Raw genomic sequence first — 18,527 nt, 5'->3', positions numbered from 1 at the left:
AATACAACACTAAGGAAATAAAAATTCCTTCCTTTTCTAAAACGCGATGGTGGTCTCTTTTAAATTTAATCAAGATAATTGTTCAACAAGAAGTAAGTCTATTAAAATTTTTACAAACTTATAATAATGGACATTACAAAAAGCAGATACTAAACGCTGACGATTTGAAACTCCTGAATGTTATCCTGGAATTACTAACTCCAATTCAAAACATTCCAGAAACTCTGTCTGTAGAAAATTATGTAACGGGATCTACCATTCTACATATTTCATTGGAATTAGGTAAAACATTGCTAGATGAATACGATGAAACTGAAATTGATGAAGACTTTGTAGAACAAAAAAGAGAAATAGCTTCATTAATTTTAAACACACTTAAAAATAGATATGAAAGCAACGAGAAAACTCATAAACTCTGCACACTGCCACCTTCATGGACCCACGTTTTAAAGGATACTTTTTTAGTTCTGCAGAAAACCAGATAATTGAAGATATAATATTAGTTACAACAAAAAGAAAAGCGGACATCCATCAATTTTTAAATCTATGAAAACTGTTGAAGTTGTGATGAAATGAAATGAAATCGAACAATATATGAATATACCAGTCATTGATACGGTGAAAATATAACGCACTTTTATTTCCTTTTCTCTTCCAATGTGCAAAAAAAGTTTCTCTGTATTCAAGCTTCCAGTGTTCCCTCTGAGCGAGTATTTAGCAAACGAGGCCAAATAGTAACTGACCTAAGAGCGTCACTAACTGGAGATCATATTGACCAGCTTGTTTTTTTAACTATGAATAAGACGTTTGTTAACATTCCTAAAAATTTATAATAAACATCTTTCAAGATAAAATTTTTTTTGTTTGTTTGTTGTTTTTGATTTTGCTTTTAAATGCATGACGAGTAATATTGTTATTTTAACGTGTATGTGCTGTCCTAATTTATTTGTTAGTCGAATTTTTCAAGGAAAAATCATTATATATATTATATTATATATATATATATATATATATATATATATATATATATATATATATATATATATATATATATATATATATATATATGTTTAAGCTACAATTCTTATTTTCGTCTCTCGAGCAACTGCTATGTATGGGTCCGGTTTGATTGAAAACAAATGAATATTTCGAGGGGTCGCAATGCAAAAAAAGTGGTTTTTGACCTTTGCTCACCTCTGCAGGTCAAACGAAAAGCGAATGAAAAATGAAATTTCACATATAGGTTCAATTAGTTGCGAGATGATTTCCTGTCTAAGGTCGAAACTTTCCATCTCCACCCCTCTCCATTTTATGGTCATTTTTGTTATATTTTCTTATTTTTTGGCCAGAAAAAGTTTAACTAGAGGGTTCGAACTTCGCATGCAAGTAGGGGTGATGTTGAAGAATTGTCTTTCTCAAGTTCAAAGTTTTCTTCTTCAGTTCTTCTAGCACAAAACGCCCGAAATCATTTTGATCGTTGTAATTATTGAACTGGACCGCCTCCTATTTAATAAATAATACGAGTATGATCGTTGTTAGGGTGATTTTTTTTACTTCCCATTTTCGAAATTTCTTGTCATTATGACAATTTCTTCTTTGTTGTCAATTGGAATTGAACAACAGGGTTCGAGAGTTCGAGACCACTAGGACTATTTAAATTATGAATTTTCATTCGAGAGAGAGAGAGAGTTAACTTGTGAAATGAAAAGTTATTGAGAAATAGCAAATTTTCCATATAAAGAAATAAGATTGAGAATTGATATCATTTCCAAGAAATTCATTTTATGGAAAGATTTGTTTGTGTATTACTTAAATTCTTAATTCGACGAAAAATTCGACTTTCGTGATGGAGCTCTGCTGCCCACGGCTTTTTTTATATATACAAGTTTTTAAATTTTTATCCCATTTTTATTTATACACCCATTGCAAACATTTTATTTATACAGTTTTCCTTATTTATACAATAGATTTAGGATCTTTTATTCATACAGTAGATTTAGATTTTTATTTACACAAAACAATTTTTAAGCTAGGATAAGTTTTATTTCATTTGCAATTTTAAAGTAGGATAAGCTCTTAATTTTTATTTATACAATAGATGTAGGTTTTATTTATACAAACTTTTTAAGCTAGGATAAGTTGGGCTGAGTTTTTATTTTATTTACAAATTTTAAAGTAGGATAAGATTAGGATAGGCTCTTTTAAATTTTATTTATACACTAGATTTAGGTTTTATTTGTACAAATTTTTTAAGTTAGGATAAATCAGGATAAGTTTTATTTCATTTACAATTTTTCAAAGTAGGATAAGTTTAGGATAGGGTCTTTTAATTTTTATTTATAAAATAGATTTAAGTTATTTTATTTATACAAACTTTTCAAGCTAGTATAAGTTAGGCTAAGTTTTAGCTTTTATCTATGTTCTTTTCTGTCTGTTTATGTATTTATTTATTTATTTATTTTACCACCTATTTATTTACTTACTTATTATTTATATATTTATAGTTCTAAACTGGAGAAAAGAAAACGAAGCAAAGCCGGCGAATGTGACGTCATGTTCGCTAAGAACGGTTCCACATGCATCAGGGGAGAAGAGGGTTGATTTTTAGCTGGTAGGCGCCAGTGGATGAATCCAGCACACCTGGGCACCTTCCCAGAAGTCTTTGGAAGATTTTCCCATCCACAAAAAAAAGGTTAAGTTAGGTTAGGTCACGCTGATGAAATGACAACTTGTTGTCCTCCCGGCGTACGCAATCCCAAGGATTTAGGAAGGAGGAGGGTGGTTTAGTGGGTGAGAGTCCCACACAAATTCACAGCATTGCACTTGCCCGCTGTGATTAGGTTAGGTTTCAACGATAAAAATTTTATTGTCTTTATTCCTTAAAAATTTGGTGCCAAGAAATTGTAAGGATTGTTCTATATCGTATATTAAAATTAAAGATCGGAACTATTGTGATAAAATACTAAATATCTTTTTCATCATTTTGAAGAGTTAAATTATGCAATTTATATACTTTTTTATGAAGAATAGCTTGAATGGTAAATAGCATCGCCCAAAATATAATCCATTGGTGTTCCAAAGATTTGTTGGTAATTTTTGTAATTACAAGAATAATATGTATTATTAAAAATGAACGTTATTTATGTGAAATCACTTAAAAGTGATAATGAATCTTAACCTAAAAGAATAGGATCCATATTATTAAAAGTTTCATTAATTGTAAATGAGTGTTTGATATTGAGGATGATATAATTTCATTGTTGTTGTTATTAAGTTTTGTCAAAATTTCAGGAAACCGAACAACAAGAGATTCAATTGTAGTGTTTATTGATATTAAAATACATCTGTCTAATAATGAAGGTTCATCAATTTTTTGTAAATAATAAAATTTTGTGGAAATATCGTTATAGTTTAATAGTGTTAAAATTAATCTTTAAAATAATTTTTATTATGTTAAAATAAGTCGAAAACGTGGCAACGCCGCCCAACATAAAGTTTTTTCTATTTTTGTATTAATTAGAAATGTGTTGTTGTTATATCGCCAATGAAAACCCAACTAACACATGTTTTAATATTATTAATAAATAATACAGTCCACACATCAACAATTAGTTTATTTGAACCAGCAAAGAATTTTAAACATTTTGGTCCTTCGAGCCGGATAAATATAAGATAGAAAAATATCTAAACAGTGTAAAAACTATCTGGAATTTAACAACAATCGAGTGTGTCCAGTGGCCCAGAGAAGTGGCGAAGAAAAATATCGAGCGAAGTAACAAGCGATAGTGACTAACTGACTGAACGACTGCAATTCAGGTACTTTTTCCATACAATTCCTATTTTATTCTATTTTTTCCTTTATCTTAGAATCATTTGTTCTATTTAATCAGAAAATGGTCGAAACTCTTCAATAAACTATTGAAAATTGATTCAATTATTTCAATAAAAATTACAATTTTAGCGGTATTTTACATCGCAACAAGATATACGACGTATTTTTCTTACAATTTTCAATTGAACAGTTTATAATAATACAATTTATTTTCTATTCAGTCTAGGCAATTTATAATACAATTTCATTAGTTTGATTTATAAAAATCACATGCAATTATTTTAAAAGATACAAATTACTACTTTACTTACAATTTTAAGCCTAGTAAGAAGGTACAATCAATGTTAAGCAATTGAAGTAGCTATTTCATCACAATTAAGGTGCAATTTTCTGTCGTAGGTTATTTTTTGATAATAAATTACAATTTAAACTGTAATAATGCCCCCAATAGAGAATATTGACCTCACAATTTTATACCGTAAAAGAGGTACAATTAAACAAAAACTTACATTATTAGAAAAATTCATAGATAAAATTAACGAATCAGTTCCAGAATTTAATGAAATACAAATGCGATACGACAATCACTTATTTATTAGATGAATGTGACAAAATCCAATCGATTATAGAGTCTGAATGTAAAGAGGATGACTTAGATGAACAATTCAATGAACGCGATACTTTTCAAGATAGATATTATGCTGCTTTTGATTTTTTGAAACAATTTATACAAACTTTACAACCACGTCTAGATACAAGCGTTGAACAAAATTCAAATTCAGTTAACAACATTTCGTCGAATAATTTTGATCCTCTTCAGAATGTTTTATTACCAAAGTTAAAATTACCTAGCTTTGATGGAGAGTTTCATCATTGGCTTCAATTTAAAACCAATTTTACAACTATCATATATGACAATACAAATTTGAATGAGAATCAGAAATTTCAGTTTTTAAAGGCGTCTCTAGAAGGGTATGCTTCTCGATTTATTGAAGGTTTAGACAGTACAGTCAAACCATTTGAAAGAGCTTGGAACCTTTTAGGTGAAAGATTTGATAAAAAACATTTCTTAATCGATAGCCATTTCAAGTCTATTCTAAGTGTGCAAAATATTGTTAGAGAAAATTATATACAATTCCGTAAGTTATTAATTCCAGTAAATTGGACAAAAATACGATTCGTGACTGGAAAGAAATGAAATATCATTCTGAATTACCAACTTTGGACGAATTTATGAATTTCTTGAAAGACAAATCTGACATTTTACAATGTTTGGACGAGTCTCAACAATCAACTAAATCCATAGGCAGTTTAAGTAAGAATAAGAACAATCCAGTACATATGCTTTTATCAACAAATAAATCATTGTCCTGTAATTATTGTAAACAAGCGCATACAATTTATAAGTGTCCTCAGTTTTTAGCTTTCAATGTTGATACAAGAATTCATAAAATTAAAAATTTGCACTTATGCGAAAATTTTTTACTTGCAGGTCATGATAAACAAAATTGTAAACACGGCAAATGTACAATATGCAAAAGGAAGCACAATACACTGCTTCACAAATAATATAATGTAGTACCCCCGGCAAATAATCCTTCTAATGAACCAACAACTTCGATGAATGTAGTTGTAAACCACAATAATTCAAACACGATTTTAAAAGCGGAAGCTTTCGCCAATTCACTGTTATCTACCGTCTCATGTCAAATTAAAGACAACCAAGGCAATTTTCATCAAATAAGAGCACTGCTGGATTGTGGAGCTCAATCCAATATAATAACTGAAAGGCTGTGTAGTTTACTAAATATACCATTGTTACCTACCAATGTCTCAATTTCTGGAATAGGTAAATCTGTATCTTATATAAATAAAAAATGTTCTATTTCTCTTTATTCTTGCGTTAATGATCATGAATATACAATTTCATGTTTAGTCGTCCCTGTAATAACTGGTAATATTACATTTGCTTATTTTAATCCTAGTACATTAAAGATACCGTAACATGTTCAATTATCTGATCCCAGTTTTGGATGTCCATAAGAAGTCGATTTATTGTTGGGCGCCAATATATTTTGGGATTTGTTATTAAACGAAAAAATAAAATTGGGAAATAATATGTTAGTTAACACTGTATTTGGATGGATAGTAACAGGTGGGCTTCCAATTAATAATAATAAAACAATCATGTGTAACCTTTCAAGTCATATTCCTGAAGATGACCAATTAAAGAAATTCTGTGAAATTGAAGAAATAAAAGATAGTAATCAATTTTTATCTCAAGACGATATTGTGTGTGAGTCTTTATTTAACGAAAACATAGAAAACAGTCAGTTTGTAGTAAAATTTCCGTTAAAATAATCCCCAGAGCTATTGGGCAGGTCTAAACCCGAAGCAATTAGAAGATTTAAGACATTAGAAAAACGGTTCGTGGATGTTCAATTTAAACAATTATACACCGATTTTATTCAAGAATATGAAACTTTAGGTCATATGACTAAATTAACTATTGAACCCGATGGAATTAAATACTTTTTACCACATCATGGTATTTTAAAAGAAATGAGTACGACAACTCGTTTACGCGTAGTTTTTGATGGAAGCTGTAAGACGTCTACAGGGTGGTCGCTTAACGATCTACAATATATCGGCCCTAAAGTTCAAAATGACATTATAAACATTCTTTTACGATTCAGAACATATAAATTCGTGGTTTCCGCTGACATATCAAAAATTTATCGTCAAATTATCATAGATCGAGAGCATAGACCTTTACAACAGATACTATGGCGTGATAACCCCAAAAGTAACTTTTGCACTTATCACTTGAATACAGTTACATATGGAACTCGATCAGCTCCATATCTTGCTATCAAGTGTATTAAGACGCTAGCGGAACACAATATGAATCAATACCCCAAAGCCTGTGAAACAATACTAAAGGACATGTACGTGGACGATTTGTTGACCGGTTCTAACGATTTAATAGAATTACAAAAATTATGCAAAGACATATATGATGTCTTATCATCCGCTAATTTCATTTTAAGAAAGTGGATTTCTAATAATTTTCAAGTAGTTTGTGGCTTCAAAGATGACAATATCTCAAATGCAATTTTAGATATAGGTGATAAAGAAAGTTGTAAAACTTTGGGAATCCAATGGGACAATAAAAATGACATTCTAAAATATACAATTAAACAATTTACCCATCGAAACACAATTACTAAACATCACATTCTTTCAATTATTGCTCAAATTTACGATCCTTTAGGGTTATTGAGCCCTTCAATAGTTATTGCAAAATTAATAATACAGAAATTATGGTCCCTACACATTAGATGGGATGAGCCTATTCCACAAGATATAGAACAAACTTGGTATCGATTTCAGAATGAACTTGGCAGTTTAAATCAATTATCTATTCCTAGAAATGCTATTTATTTAAACTATGTACTTACAGATGTCCATTGCTTCTGCGATGCATCGAGAGATGCATATTCATGTTGCATATACTTACGTAGTGTTGACGATAGCGGAAATTATAACGTTCAATTACTATGTGCCAAAACCAAAGTGTCGCCACTGAAGACAATAACAATTCCAAAACTTGAATTGTGTGCTTGTCTTCTAGGAGCACAACTAGTAAATACTGTGGTCAATGCCCTCAATTTAAAAAATATTCATTATTGTTTGTGGTCCGATTCTCAAGTCGCCCTATGTTGGATTAACACGGAACCCAATTTATTACAGACCTTTGTTGCTAATCGCGTATCTAAAATACAATCTCTCACGAACATTGAAAATTGGAGGTATGTTAGTAATAAGGAAAACCCTGCAGATTTAGCATCTCGAGGTATAATGCCTAAAATGCTGATGTCAAGTGCAATTTGGTGGAAAGGACCTCAATTTTTATTGTTACAATCATCAGATTGGCCAATTACTAATTTTTCAATTTCTAAACACGATCTCTCAGAACTAAGAAAATCTAAAACTATTTTGATCATATCACAACATACAAAAATTTGTGATTTATTTACAAAATTCTCTTGTTTACAACGATTAAAAAGAGTCAAAGCATATTGTATGCGTTTTATCAATAATGCACGAAAATCTGATACCAAAGTTATTGGCCCATTATCAGTTGAAGAATTGGAAAACACCAATACTATTTTAATTAAATTATCTCAAATGGAATCATTTTCCGAGGAGCTAGAATTACTTCGTAAAAACAAGCAATTAGATGCTAAACATAAATTTACCTCATTAGCGCTCTTTATTGATGAGAAAGGAATCATCAGATTTGGGGGACGATTAAAAAATACTTACTTACCATTTAACATCAAACATCCAATCTTACTCTCAAGTAAACACAATTTTACCAAGCTAATTTTTAATCATAAACATAGTCAATTGTTACACCCAGGACCACAACTACTATTAAGTTCGGTTCGACAATTCTACTGGCCTGTTGGTGGTTCTATATTAGCCAAACAAACAGTGAGAAATTGCGTGAATTGTTTCAAGTTCAATCCTATTCCATTTTCCTGTCCAATGTCAAACCTACCGAATGAAAGAATTAGACCTACGCTTCCATTTGAAGTGACCGGAGTTGATTATGCCGGCCCATTCTATATTTTGAACAAACCAGGTAAAGGAGCTAAACTTAAATGTTATTTGGCTATTTTCGTTTGTTTTTGCACTAAGGTAATACATTGCGAAATAGTAACTGATTTAACTTCCAACAATTTCTTAGCATGCTTAAAACGCTTTGTATCTAGACAAGGTATTCCCAAAATAATATATTCCGATAACGGAACTACATTTCACGGCACTTATTGAAAGATCTTAGTAAATTTTTATTTAACAATCAGGCCTCTATTGTCAATTCTACCAGTCAATATAATATACAATGGAAGTTTATTCCTCCGTACACCCCAAACATGACGGATTGTGGGAAGCAGCCGTTAAAAGTTGCAAATTTCATTTGAAGCGAGCTCTTATTAATAATAATGTGACTTACGAAGAAATGTGCACCTTAGTGATACAAATCGAAGGTATATTAAACTCTCGACCATTGTTTGCGCAATCAAATGACCCTAATGACTTATCACCCATTACACCATCCCATTTCTTAATAGGTCGAGTTCTGACCTCCATTCCCAACATTGACTATACTAATACCAACAAGTATCGTTTGACTCGATTAGAACACATCCAGAAACTCTACCAACAATTTTGGCGAAGATTTTCAAGACAATATATTTCTCAGCTACATCAGCAGTACAAGTGGAAAGACGCCCCATCAACTATTTCTGTGGGCACTTTAGTCTTAATAAAAAACACCCTATATCCACCATGCCAATGGCCAATGGGAATAATTAGGAAATTATTTCCCGGAAGAGACGGCATTACAACAGTTGCTGACGTCCAAACCCATAAGGGACTAATTATTCGTTCCATCAGACATTTGTGTCCATTACCAAGACAAGAAGACATAGACAATTAAATCGATTTATTGCAATCTTAATACAGTGATAGACTTTGTAAACATAGGTATATATTATCAAGTAAATTTCTACAATAAGCTGTTTTGAAGGCATCCCTTCAAAGAGGGGGCTATTATGTTAAAATTAATCTTTAAAATAATTTTTATTATGTTAAAATAAGTCGAAAACGTGGCAACGCCGCCCAACATAAAGTTTTTTCTATTTTTGTATTAATTAGAAATGTGTTGTTGTTATATCGCCATTAAAACCCAACTAACACATGTTTTAATATTATTAATAAATAATACAGTCCACACATCAACAATTAGTTTATTTGAACCAGCAAAGAATTTTAAACAAATAGTTTACTAATTTTTCTCTAGTTTTATTCTCTATTTTTTGTTGAAAACTTGCATTAATTTATTGCAATTAACAAATATTCTAAAAGTTAGATCATTAGTAAGTTCTTTATATGATGTACAATTATCAATTCTCTATGTATAAATCATAATATTGTTGTTTCTTCATTATAAATATGACAACTTGAAACAATAATTACGCCTATATTCAGAAACAACATATATTCCAATAACACAGTACGTAATATGTATGTATATACATATAGTATTCCCAATATGCAAAGTATATACCATAAGTCCCATATATGTGACACTTATTTATATTTATCTGTGTAGATACTCGTTATATTCATAAAATATTCAATTACCGATATGAATTTTCATATGCTGGACATATCAGTAGAAAGGATATAATATATATAATAATATATAAATATTTTCAACCTAAAATATACATAACCTTTTGATACCTTTATGTATATCTATAATATATACTTGAATGTACAGATAATGAACGTAGTTCTATAATCTATAATTTTATTATTTTTTCATTATGATGATAACAGGACGTGGCAACACCGAGATTGAGTGGTATAATTTTAATTCTTAGTCGTGGAATAAGCTTTACAAAAAAATTTGTTATTGTCTCGGAATTATCGGTATTATTCAACACATAGCTGCTGTTTATAACCTAAAATTTTGTCTTTTGTGGTTGTAGTTAATTTTCATTCTTTTTCACTTGCTAATTATTAGGGATAACCCGCACTGATATAAAATATCTGTTTTGCGATCAGAATTCAAGTAAAAATAGAAGTATTATACTGTATTTTTCAAGACGTGAGTGAACTAAAAAATAAAAGATTAAAAGCTTATGTATCTCTTATTACTGACAATCTCCCATTTGTAAATTTCACAACAAACTGTGTACCGCAGTTGTTTGTTACACGAATATATGGATATCCGAACAATAACTTATGGGGGGCCATAATTCTTACCATTGCAGTCAGCCGTTGGATTCACTGAAAATTCTAATAATGAAAATAAAAACTTATCGTTTACTCATAATTCTAATCAAAATCACAGTTATTTTTATATTATATTTGTTAATGCACAAATAAAATATATACAAGTAAAAATAATTATCCCAACATTTGAATACAAAACAAAAAATTTATTAATATTCTATTATAAGTTAAAGTTTTTCACCACTCAAACTCTGCGATTAAAATGGTTGTACGAGCGCTCAGTAGTACAACAGTTCAGTTGCAATTATCTTGTTTAATAAATCTTTTTTTTTTTGGTCCTTTGAACTGGATCTGGAATTTGGAACTTTGTTGAAAATAATCTTTAAAACATTAAAACTTGAGTAAATAACAATATTTATTTCTGGTTCTGTGCCCGAATCTCGGCAACACTGCATCGTATCACATCGTCACGGCACCTTTTTTTGCTCTCTTCAAGAGTTGGAGTTTGTTTTATTTTTTTTTTGTTTCTTTTACGACGGCATTTACAAAGTCGCCGTTCACTTGAAAAATTATTTCCAATTCTTCTGCATACCAAATTTTAATTGACTTTTATTTCAGAGGTTATAAAATGAAATATTTTATCCACGACTGTTGTAAAATGTACCCATAAAACGTCTGTTCGCTCGACCTCAATGCTACTATAATAAAATGATAATAAAATTGAGAAAGTGAATATTCTGTCGTATTTTCTAAACGGTTCAAGTAAATAACGGTTATGGACTTTATTAGAAAAACATACTTTTTCCAATGAAAATAAATGAAAACAAAAATGGTCTTTAGAATCACGTTAGTGCTCGTTGTCAATATCTAGCACCTGTCTTCGAATCCACACTACTGATTTATTTTGTTGGGTATGAGAAATCATACCCCAACCAACCGGGTAGATAACAAAAAATGCTGCCACGAACTACATCAAAATATGCTTCAATTCCTAAACCAGATTCGAATCAGGAACTTGCATGAAACGAGCATCTGCATTGATATATCAGCGACTTGAAAAATATGCATGCATGTTTCTTAATTCACAATGCTTTTCGATACAATGTATAAATCGAAGTATTGAAACAAAATAAATGTGTTCAAACCTGTTAACAATATTGTCTGTGTACGTAGATTTCTCAGTGGTTTGATATTTTGCGTTAAATTGAATTTAAAAACCCATCTAAAATGGTAGTAGAAAATCAACATGACTATTTTTAACACACCAGATATTAGACAAATTGCTGAAGTTGCCCCAATAAGTTTATTGTCAAGAAAAGTATAAAATATCGCGTATAAACCTTAATCGAACTGACTTAAGAAATTATTAATAACCCTATATAGATACCATAATCTTGTAAGATTAGATCTGTAATATTTGTTAAGCTAAGCAACATAGATTTTGTGTTAATTATTATGAGATATATGATTATTACAATTTTAGATAACTATATACTGTGTATAAATGAACAATAATATATTGTATGGACTATTTTTTAAAATATAATAATAATTTTTTTAATAATGTAAAAAATTTTCCAAAAAAAAACTTCAACAAAAATATTTAGTTGTCGTGGATAAGGTATACAATTTCTGTATAATGTATTTTTTGTATAATGTTCAATAAAAAAAAGAGTACTTTATACCATGTACATAATACCTTATTTTTATTCTGTTAAAATAAAATTCTTTGCTTTTTACGAGTATCCTACCGGCACGCCTTTGGCACACTATTTTCAGTGTTTGTGAAGGGATAACAATAGGATAAACCCATATATTGACCCCAACCCGGGTGGTACTACCTGTACTTGATAAAAAAAAAATTTACAATGAAATAAATACCAAACTATGAAAGTGGCTTAAATATTCGTTGGGTCACTCTGTGGTCCCCCTGCATACCGAATGAGGTTTTATTACTCTATGCCTTTCTGAAATAAACTCCAACCATATAGACCAGAGAATAGTGGCGCATTCGATTGCAAAATTGTAATTTTTTTTAAATGTCCGGGAGGTGTTCCTGATTATAAAAGTGTACGATGACACTTGTTATCTTTTGATGTTATTGTTTAAACTACTAAAAACTGAATAAGGCAGAAAAGATGTGTTTTTGCAATTAATTAATTTTTTTATATTCTTTACAATATTTCGAATGAAAAATGTCCTTACACCTATTATCATATCTCCAACCTATTAATTAAAATGTTATAATTTTTAATTTTTTATCAAATATTTTATCCTAAACAGATAAATCTAAATATATTTGAAGAATTTTGTTTTTTTATATGTTTTATTTATGTTATAACAATATGCTCCCTACACGCAGACACTTTCGAGAGAGAAGTATTTCTATCTCACTCCCATCTCAATGTTTAAGAAGAGTGAGAGAAAGGCCGAGGCCGCGCTTTAAAAATTGTTTGCTATTTTTCAGCAGTAATACGTTAAAAAATATTCTTACTGCTTTTAATATTAATCTATTAAATTTTCCAATTTATTGTTATGTGTAATGAAATTTATATTTGTTATTAAAATACATAATATAACTTTTTTTGGTGATTGAAGTTAACAGAAACATTTATTTTCAACTTTACTTTTTATATATGAAAAAATCATTATCAGATACCGTCTAAGAAGTAACCTTTTTTGAACCCAATTTTCCAGTAAGATAAAAAATGACAAATACAATGTGTCCACGTAACTTGGCAGCATATGGGAAACTTTTTTATTATTCATTTTACGAAAAAAATTATTCTTTATAAAAAGTTCTGCATGGTCCAAAACCTAAAATGTGATTTTTGCTCTAGAGTAAAGTACCTTTCTTTTTGACAATATCGAAAATTGTTATGAAGAATTAAAAATAGCTTTCAAATATTCAACATTATTTATTTACATCAAAAAAATATGTTTTTCTATATTTTCTCTGCGATGACGTAGTAAATTTGAATTTACACATTAATACATAATTAATCTAGGATGCACTGGCACTTTTTAAAACCGACAATTAAAGTAGGCTTTGCGAACTGTCTAAATATCGAACATACAAAAAAACATCAACAATCGTATTTCAAAAAGTGCCACGGTATAAACAATTTTTTTAGGCAGTCTAACAGTGTTTTTCATAGTTTTTAGAGATCCGTATTGTACAGTTTTATGTTTCGACAGACGCATTTTTTTATGAAAAATTAGACATGCCACCAACATTAAGTCTGGAAGAGAAAATTGAGATTGTGCTAATAGTGGGTGATAAGTATAAAACATTTCGAGAAGCAGCAGACATTTTAAATTTCCGACATCCAGATAAAAATATTCACAATGAAACTTTAGAAAAATATTTATTAAATTCAAGACTTATGGAGATGTACATAATAAATTTAGCAAAAAACACCAAAGCATGGCAGAAAATAATGACGTTGCGTTGCATGTAATGCTCTCTGCAACTGAGCATCGTAAATATCCTTTGCGAGAAAGGGCATCTTCATTGCCAATGAATATAAAAAAAATTAAAATTTCAAAGATTCTAAATAAATACAAATATCACCCTTACAAACCTCAAAATATTCATACTTTAAGACCAGGAGATAATGATAGACGATTTGAATTCTGCTGTGACATACTGGGAATCTTAGTAGATAACCCATTTATGTCAAGGTGTATTATTTTTACGTATGAAGCAACATTTTCATCAAATGGGACAGTTTCTAGCCAAAACTGTCGTTGGTGGAGTGATACAAATCCACATTTTACGTTGAAAACTCAGGACCAATATTCGTTCAAAACAAACGTGTGGTGCGGAATGTATAAAAATCAAATAATTGGACCTTTTTTATCCGAGAAACCTTGAATGCTGATTATTTGTGCTTTTTAAACAATGAAATAAATGATTTTCTTGACAACCTTCCCTTACTTGACCGTCAGCAGGATGGTGCCCCATGTCACAGCAGATTAGATGTACGTCGATACATTGAAAATATTTTGAATGAAAGGGTTTTTCATAATTTTTCGGAAATTCCTTGCCCTTCACGGTCTCCAGATTAACCCCACTGAGGTTGCGTAAAGCAAAAAGTTTACCTTCAAAAGCCATTTCAAGATGTTGACCATTTAGAGAGAATAGTTGCAGAATCGGTTCGTAATATAACTTCCCATATGGTTAGCAATGTCTTAAAAGAATTTTGTAAAATAAAAAAAATAAACAGAAATAGAGGATATGTGGAGGCATTAGTAAATTGAAGATAGTGATTATTCATTAGTATTTATTGTAACAAATTAAATTATGTATACAAACTTCATTTAAATGCATCGTTAGAATGTTACAACCTAGTGATTAAGCAACTTAAAGGTTATCAATGTTCGATGAAAAATGGAGATTTTAATTAAATTGTTTTTAAAAGATTATTTACAATTGTTTAATCAACTCTATTATTAATAAATGCAATGCATTAATGTGCACACTTAAATTTCCAACGTAATCGCAGAGAAAATGTAGAAAAAAATAATTTTTTTATTGTAAATAAACAATGTTGAATATTTGAAACGTATTTTTAATAAAAATAACATCTTTTCTTTATAACAATTTTCAATATTGTCAAAAAGAAATGTACTTTACTCTAGAGCAAAAATCACATTTTTTGACAAACCTCGTATACTGCTTTAAAAAATTAATATCTGATGATTGAAATTAAGTTTTTGGACCATGCAGAGCTTTTTATAAGGAATCACTTTTTTTCGTAAAATTAATAATAAAAAACTTTCCCATATGCCGCGAACTTATGTGGACGTATACTTGTGACCTATGAAAAATTTCTACCTGTTTCAATGAACATTGTTGGTTTACTGGGGTCATAAAATTATATGATTCCCAAAATACCTATCTACTTTCATTATTTTACAGAAAAAAATATTTTTTTTCGAGGCAAAATGTTTCTGATAACTTCAATCGCCAAAAAAAGTTATATAAAATATTTTAATAATAAATAAAAATTTCATTGCAAAAAATGCATCTTTTCTGACTTATTCAGTTTTTCGTTGTTTAAACCAGGGATATCCAAACTTTCCAGCCTTAGGGTCATACTGATTACTCCAGTAAGTTCCGAGGACCAAAACCATATTATCATTGTTGCCGGTGGTAAAAAGTTAAATACTCCACCGATGAAAAGAAAGTCTGAAAAAGTACGCAACGTTTAAAAAAGGCTGCAAATCGGACTAAAGTCCGCAAAACGGCAACACTGCATATTATTAATTTTCCTGTCATTATCTGTAATCTCTAGATTAGTCGCAGAGTACGAGCCATGAGGAATAACGTGACACCACATATGGTGGACACAAGCGGAAATAGGTAGTACTTTCTATCGCTAACAGATGGCGCTAATAGCACGTACAGAATAATCTCGTTGGTTCGAGAAAGTTCTGGTGTCTTCCACTCACTTCTAGATGGCAGTTTTTGGAATATATAAGAAGGCTAGTGGCGCAACCACAAGTCAGTTCCTATGACACTGTTTTGAAATAAAATAGTGCGTACCTCCTTAAAACGTGTTTGTGCGTGTGCGTGTTTAAGACATCTTTGTAACAGTATTTTGATTTGAAATGTTGCTTTTGTGTGTGATTTAGTAGTATGGAAAAGAAGCGAAAAATTGATAGTGAATGCAGAAAATTCAAAGATCAGTGGAACATTCAGTATTTGGTAATTGAGTCCAGTAACAAGGCGCTATGTTTGATTTGCAATGAATATGTTCTCAACGAATATAACATTAAACGTCATTATGAAACAAAACATTTTCAAAATTACTCAAAATATACAGAAAGTTTGCGGATAGAAAAATTCGAAGCTATGAAGCGCGGATTGAAATCGCAGCAATCTTCATTTACAAAACTCAAAACTGAACAAGAGGCTGCAACTCGTGCCAGCTTTCATGTGGCTCTTGAAATTGCAAAACGTGGAAAACCATTCACCGATAGAGAAATGATCAAAGAAAGCATAATTGCAGTAGCCGAAGAAATGTGCCCTGAAAAGGTAAATTTATTAAAAACTGTCAGTATGTCAGCAAACACTGTGGCTCGAAGGGTAGAACATCGCTGAAAATATATCCTCTCAATTGTTAGACAAAAATGGACATGTTGAGTGGTTTTCTTTGGCCTTGGATGAGTCAGATACTGCTCAGGTGTTGATTTATATTCGAGGAGTAGATAAAAGCTATGAAGTGCATGAAGAACTTTTTGCTATGTATAGTATTCATGGCAAAACTACTGGTACAGATATTTTTAAAGGAGTTGGAATGGCCATTAATCAAAAGAACCTTCGATGGAAAAACTTGAAATGTATTACAACTGATGGAGGCAAAAACATGAGTGGGAAAGATAAAGGAGTGGTCGCACTTATATCAAAGGTTGTAGAAAATGACGGTGGCTCAAAACCATTAGTCTTACATTGTATCATTCATCAACAGTCTTTGTGCGGAAAATTTTCAGATATGTCTGAAGTTCTGAAACCAGTCATATCAACTGTTAATCTTTTGGTCTGAATCACCGACAATTCCGTCAATTTATTGAAGAGATTGGAGAAAATGACTTACCTTATCATACTGCCCTACGTTGGCTTAGTTGTGGGAAAGTCCTTCAGCGCTTTTTTGAACTTCGGGCAGAGATTGAAATTTTTTTGAATGAAAAGCGTCGCCCTCTTACTGAATTACGCATGGCTGTGGAAGTTAGCATTCTATGTTGATTTGACAAAACATTTGAACGAACTGAAATTGAGATTGCAAGGAGAAAACCAGCATCTTCCTGATTTATACACTAATGTCAAATCATTCCGAAAGAAATTGATACTGTTTCTATCACAACTACGAAGTAAATGTTTTTCACATTTTAAAACATGTGAAATATTCAGCCACACCACTGAGACTGAGTTTTCTATCGATTTTGCAATCGAAACTTTGAGTGTTTTCTCGGACTTTGATGCCATTGCAAATCAAATTAAGATTTTTCAGAATCCTTTTGATACTGACATTGAAACCCTAGCCCCGGAACTTCAAATGGAAATGATTGATCTACAGTGCAGTGATATAATTAAGAACAAATATCAAAAGTCATCTTTGCTGGAATTTTATAAGAGTCTTCCACTGAAACAATTTGATAATTTGCATAAATTTGCTCGTGGGCTGTTTTCTGTTTTTGGTACTACTTATTTGTGTGAGAAGACCTTCTCCAAAATGAAGTACACAAAAAATGTTTACAGATCTAAATTAACTGATAAGCATCTTAAATCTCTTTTAATAATTGGTACAAGTAAAATTAGTCCACAACCACAAACTATTGTCAGTGGAAAATTCTCAATTACATGAATCCCATTAGTATTTCATATGTCATTATGCTTGTTATAAGTTATGTTTTTATTTAAAATGTATAAAATGTTAGTTGGATTCATTTCAATAATTTGTTAGGTATTATATACTGAAGTTAAATTTTCTGCATATTATACATGTCTTTACTCATTACAATTCTGTGTTTCTTTATCCAACTTATCATAAAAACAATAACAGTAAGACTACAACAATGTTATGAGTAATTAGCCCATGACCATATCAATATAGATGTCATATTAATAATTATTCAACATAAAATTAGAATACTTCAGTAAACTAAATTTAATTTACTATAAAAAATATGTTCCCTAAAAGGAGTTTTCAAGTATGCTAGCTCTCCGCGGGCCGGACAAAATCTGTTCGCGGGCCGGATGTGGCCCTCGGGCCGTAGTTTGGAGAACCCTGGTTTAAACAATAACATCAAAAGATATCAAGTGTCATCTTACACTTTTATAATCAGGAATACCTCCCGCACATTTAAAAAAAAATAC

At 30.6% G+C, this 18,527-nt stretch overlaps 2 protein-coding genes across 2 annotated transcripts; both read left to right on the top strand.

Moving 5' to 3' along the window:
- Positions 1–5,026: 5,026 nt before the first annotated feature.
- On the top strand, positions 5,027–8,674 carry LOC130445308 (uncharacterized). The gene is made up of 2 exons (XM_056780874.1): positions 5,027–5,147; positions 6,201–8,674. The coding sequence occupies exons 1-2, from the start codon at positions 5,027–5,029 to the stop codon at positions 8,672–8,674; spliced, it is 2,595 nt and encodes an 864-aa protein (XP_056636852.1).
- A 70-nt stretch (positions 8,675–8,744) lies between these two features.
- Positions 8,745–17,196, top strand: LOC130445307 (general transcription factor II-I repeat domain-containing protein 2-like). The gene is made up of 3 exons (XM_056780873.1): positions 8,745–8,889; positions 16,477–16,710; positions 16,778–17,196. The coding sequence occupies exons 1-3, from the start codon at positions 8,745–8,747 to the stop codon at positions 17,194–17,196; spliced, it is 798 nt and encodes a 265-aa protein (XP_056636851.1).
- The last annotated feature ends 1,331 nt before the right edge of the window (positions 17,197–18,527 follow it).

Source organism: Diorhabda sublineata, chromosome 6, assembly GCF_026230105.1.
Source record: "Diorhabda sublineata isolate icDioSubl1.1 chromosome 6, icDioSubl1.1, whole genome shotgun sequence".
NCBI classification, from domain to species: Eukaryota; Metazoa; Arthropoda; class Insecta; order Coleoptera; family Chrysomelidae; genus Diorhabda; species Diorhabda sublineata.
Note: the sequence above shows the minus strand (reverse complement) of the source record. Positions and strands in the feature narration are given on the sequence as shown.

Coding starts and splice junctions, on each gene's coding strand:
- LOC130445308 (XM_056780874.1), top strand. CDS start 5,027: ATGAAATATCATTCTGAATTACCAACTTTGGACGAATTTATGAATTTC. Junction 5,148..6,200: donor TAAATCCATAGGCAGTTTAA/GTAAGAATAAGA, acceptor AATAATCCCCAG/AGCTATTGGGCAGGTCTAAA.
- LOC130445307 (XM_056780873.1), top strand. CDS start 8,745: ATGGAAGTTTATTCCTCCGTACACCCCAAACATGACGGATTGTGGGAA. Junction 8,890..16,476: donor CTTAGTGATACAAATCGAAG/GTATATTAAACT, acceptor CAAAATATACAG/AAAGTTTGCGGATAGAAAAA. Junction 16,711..16,777: donor AAATTTATTAAAAACTGTCA/GTATGTCAGCAA, acceptor CTCAATTGTTAG/ACAAAAATGGACATGTTGAG.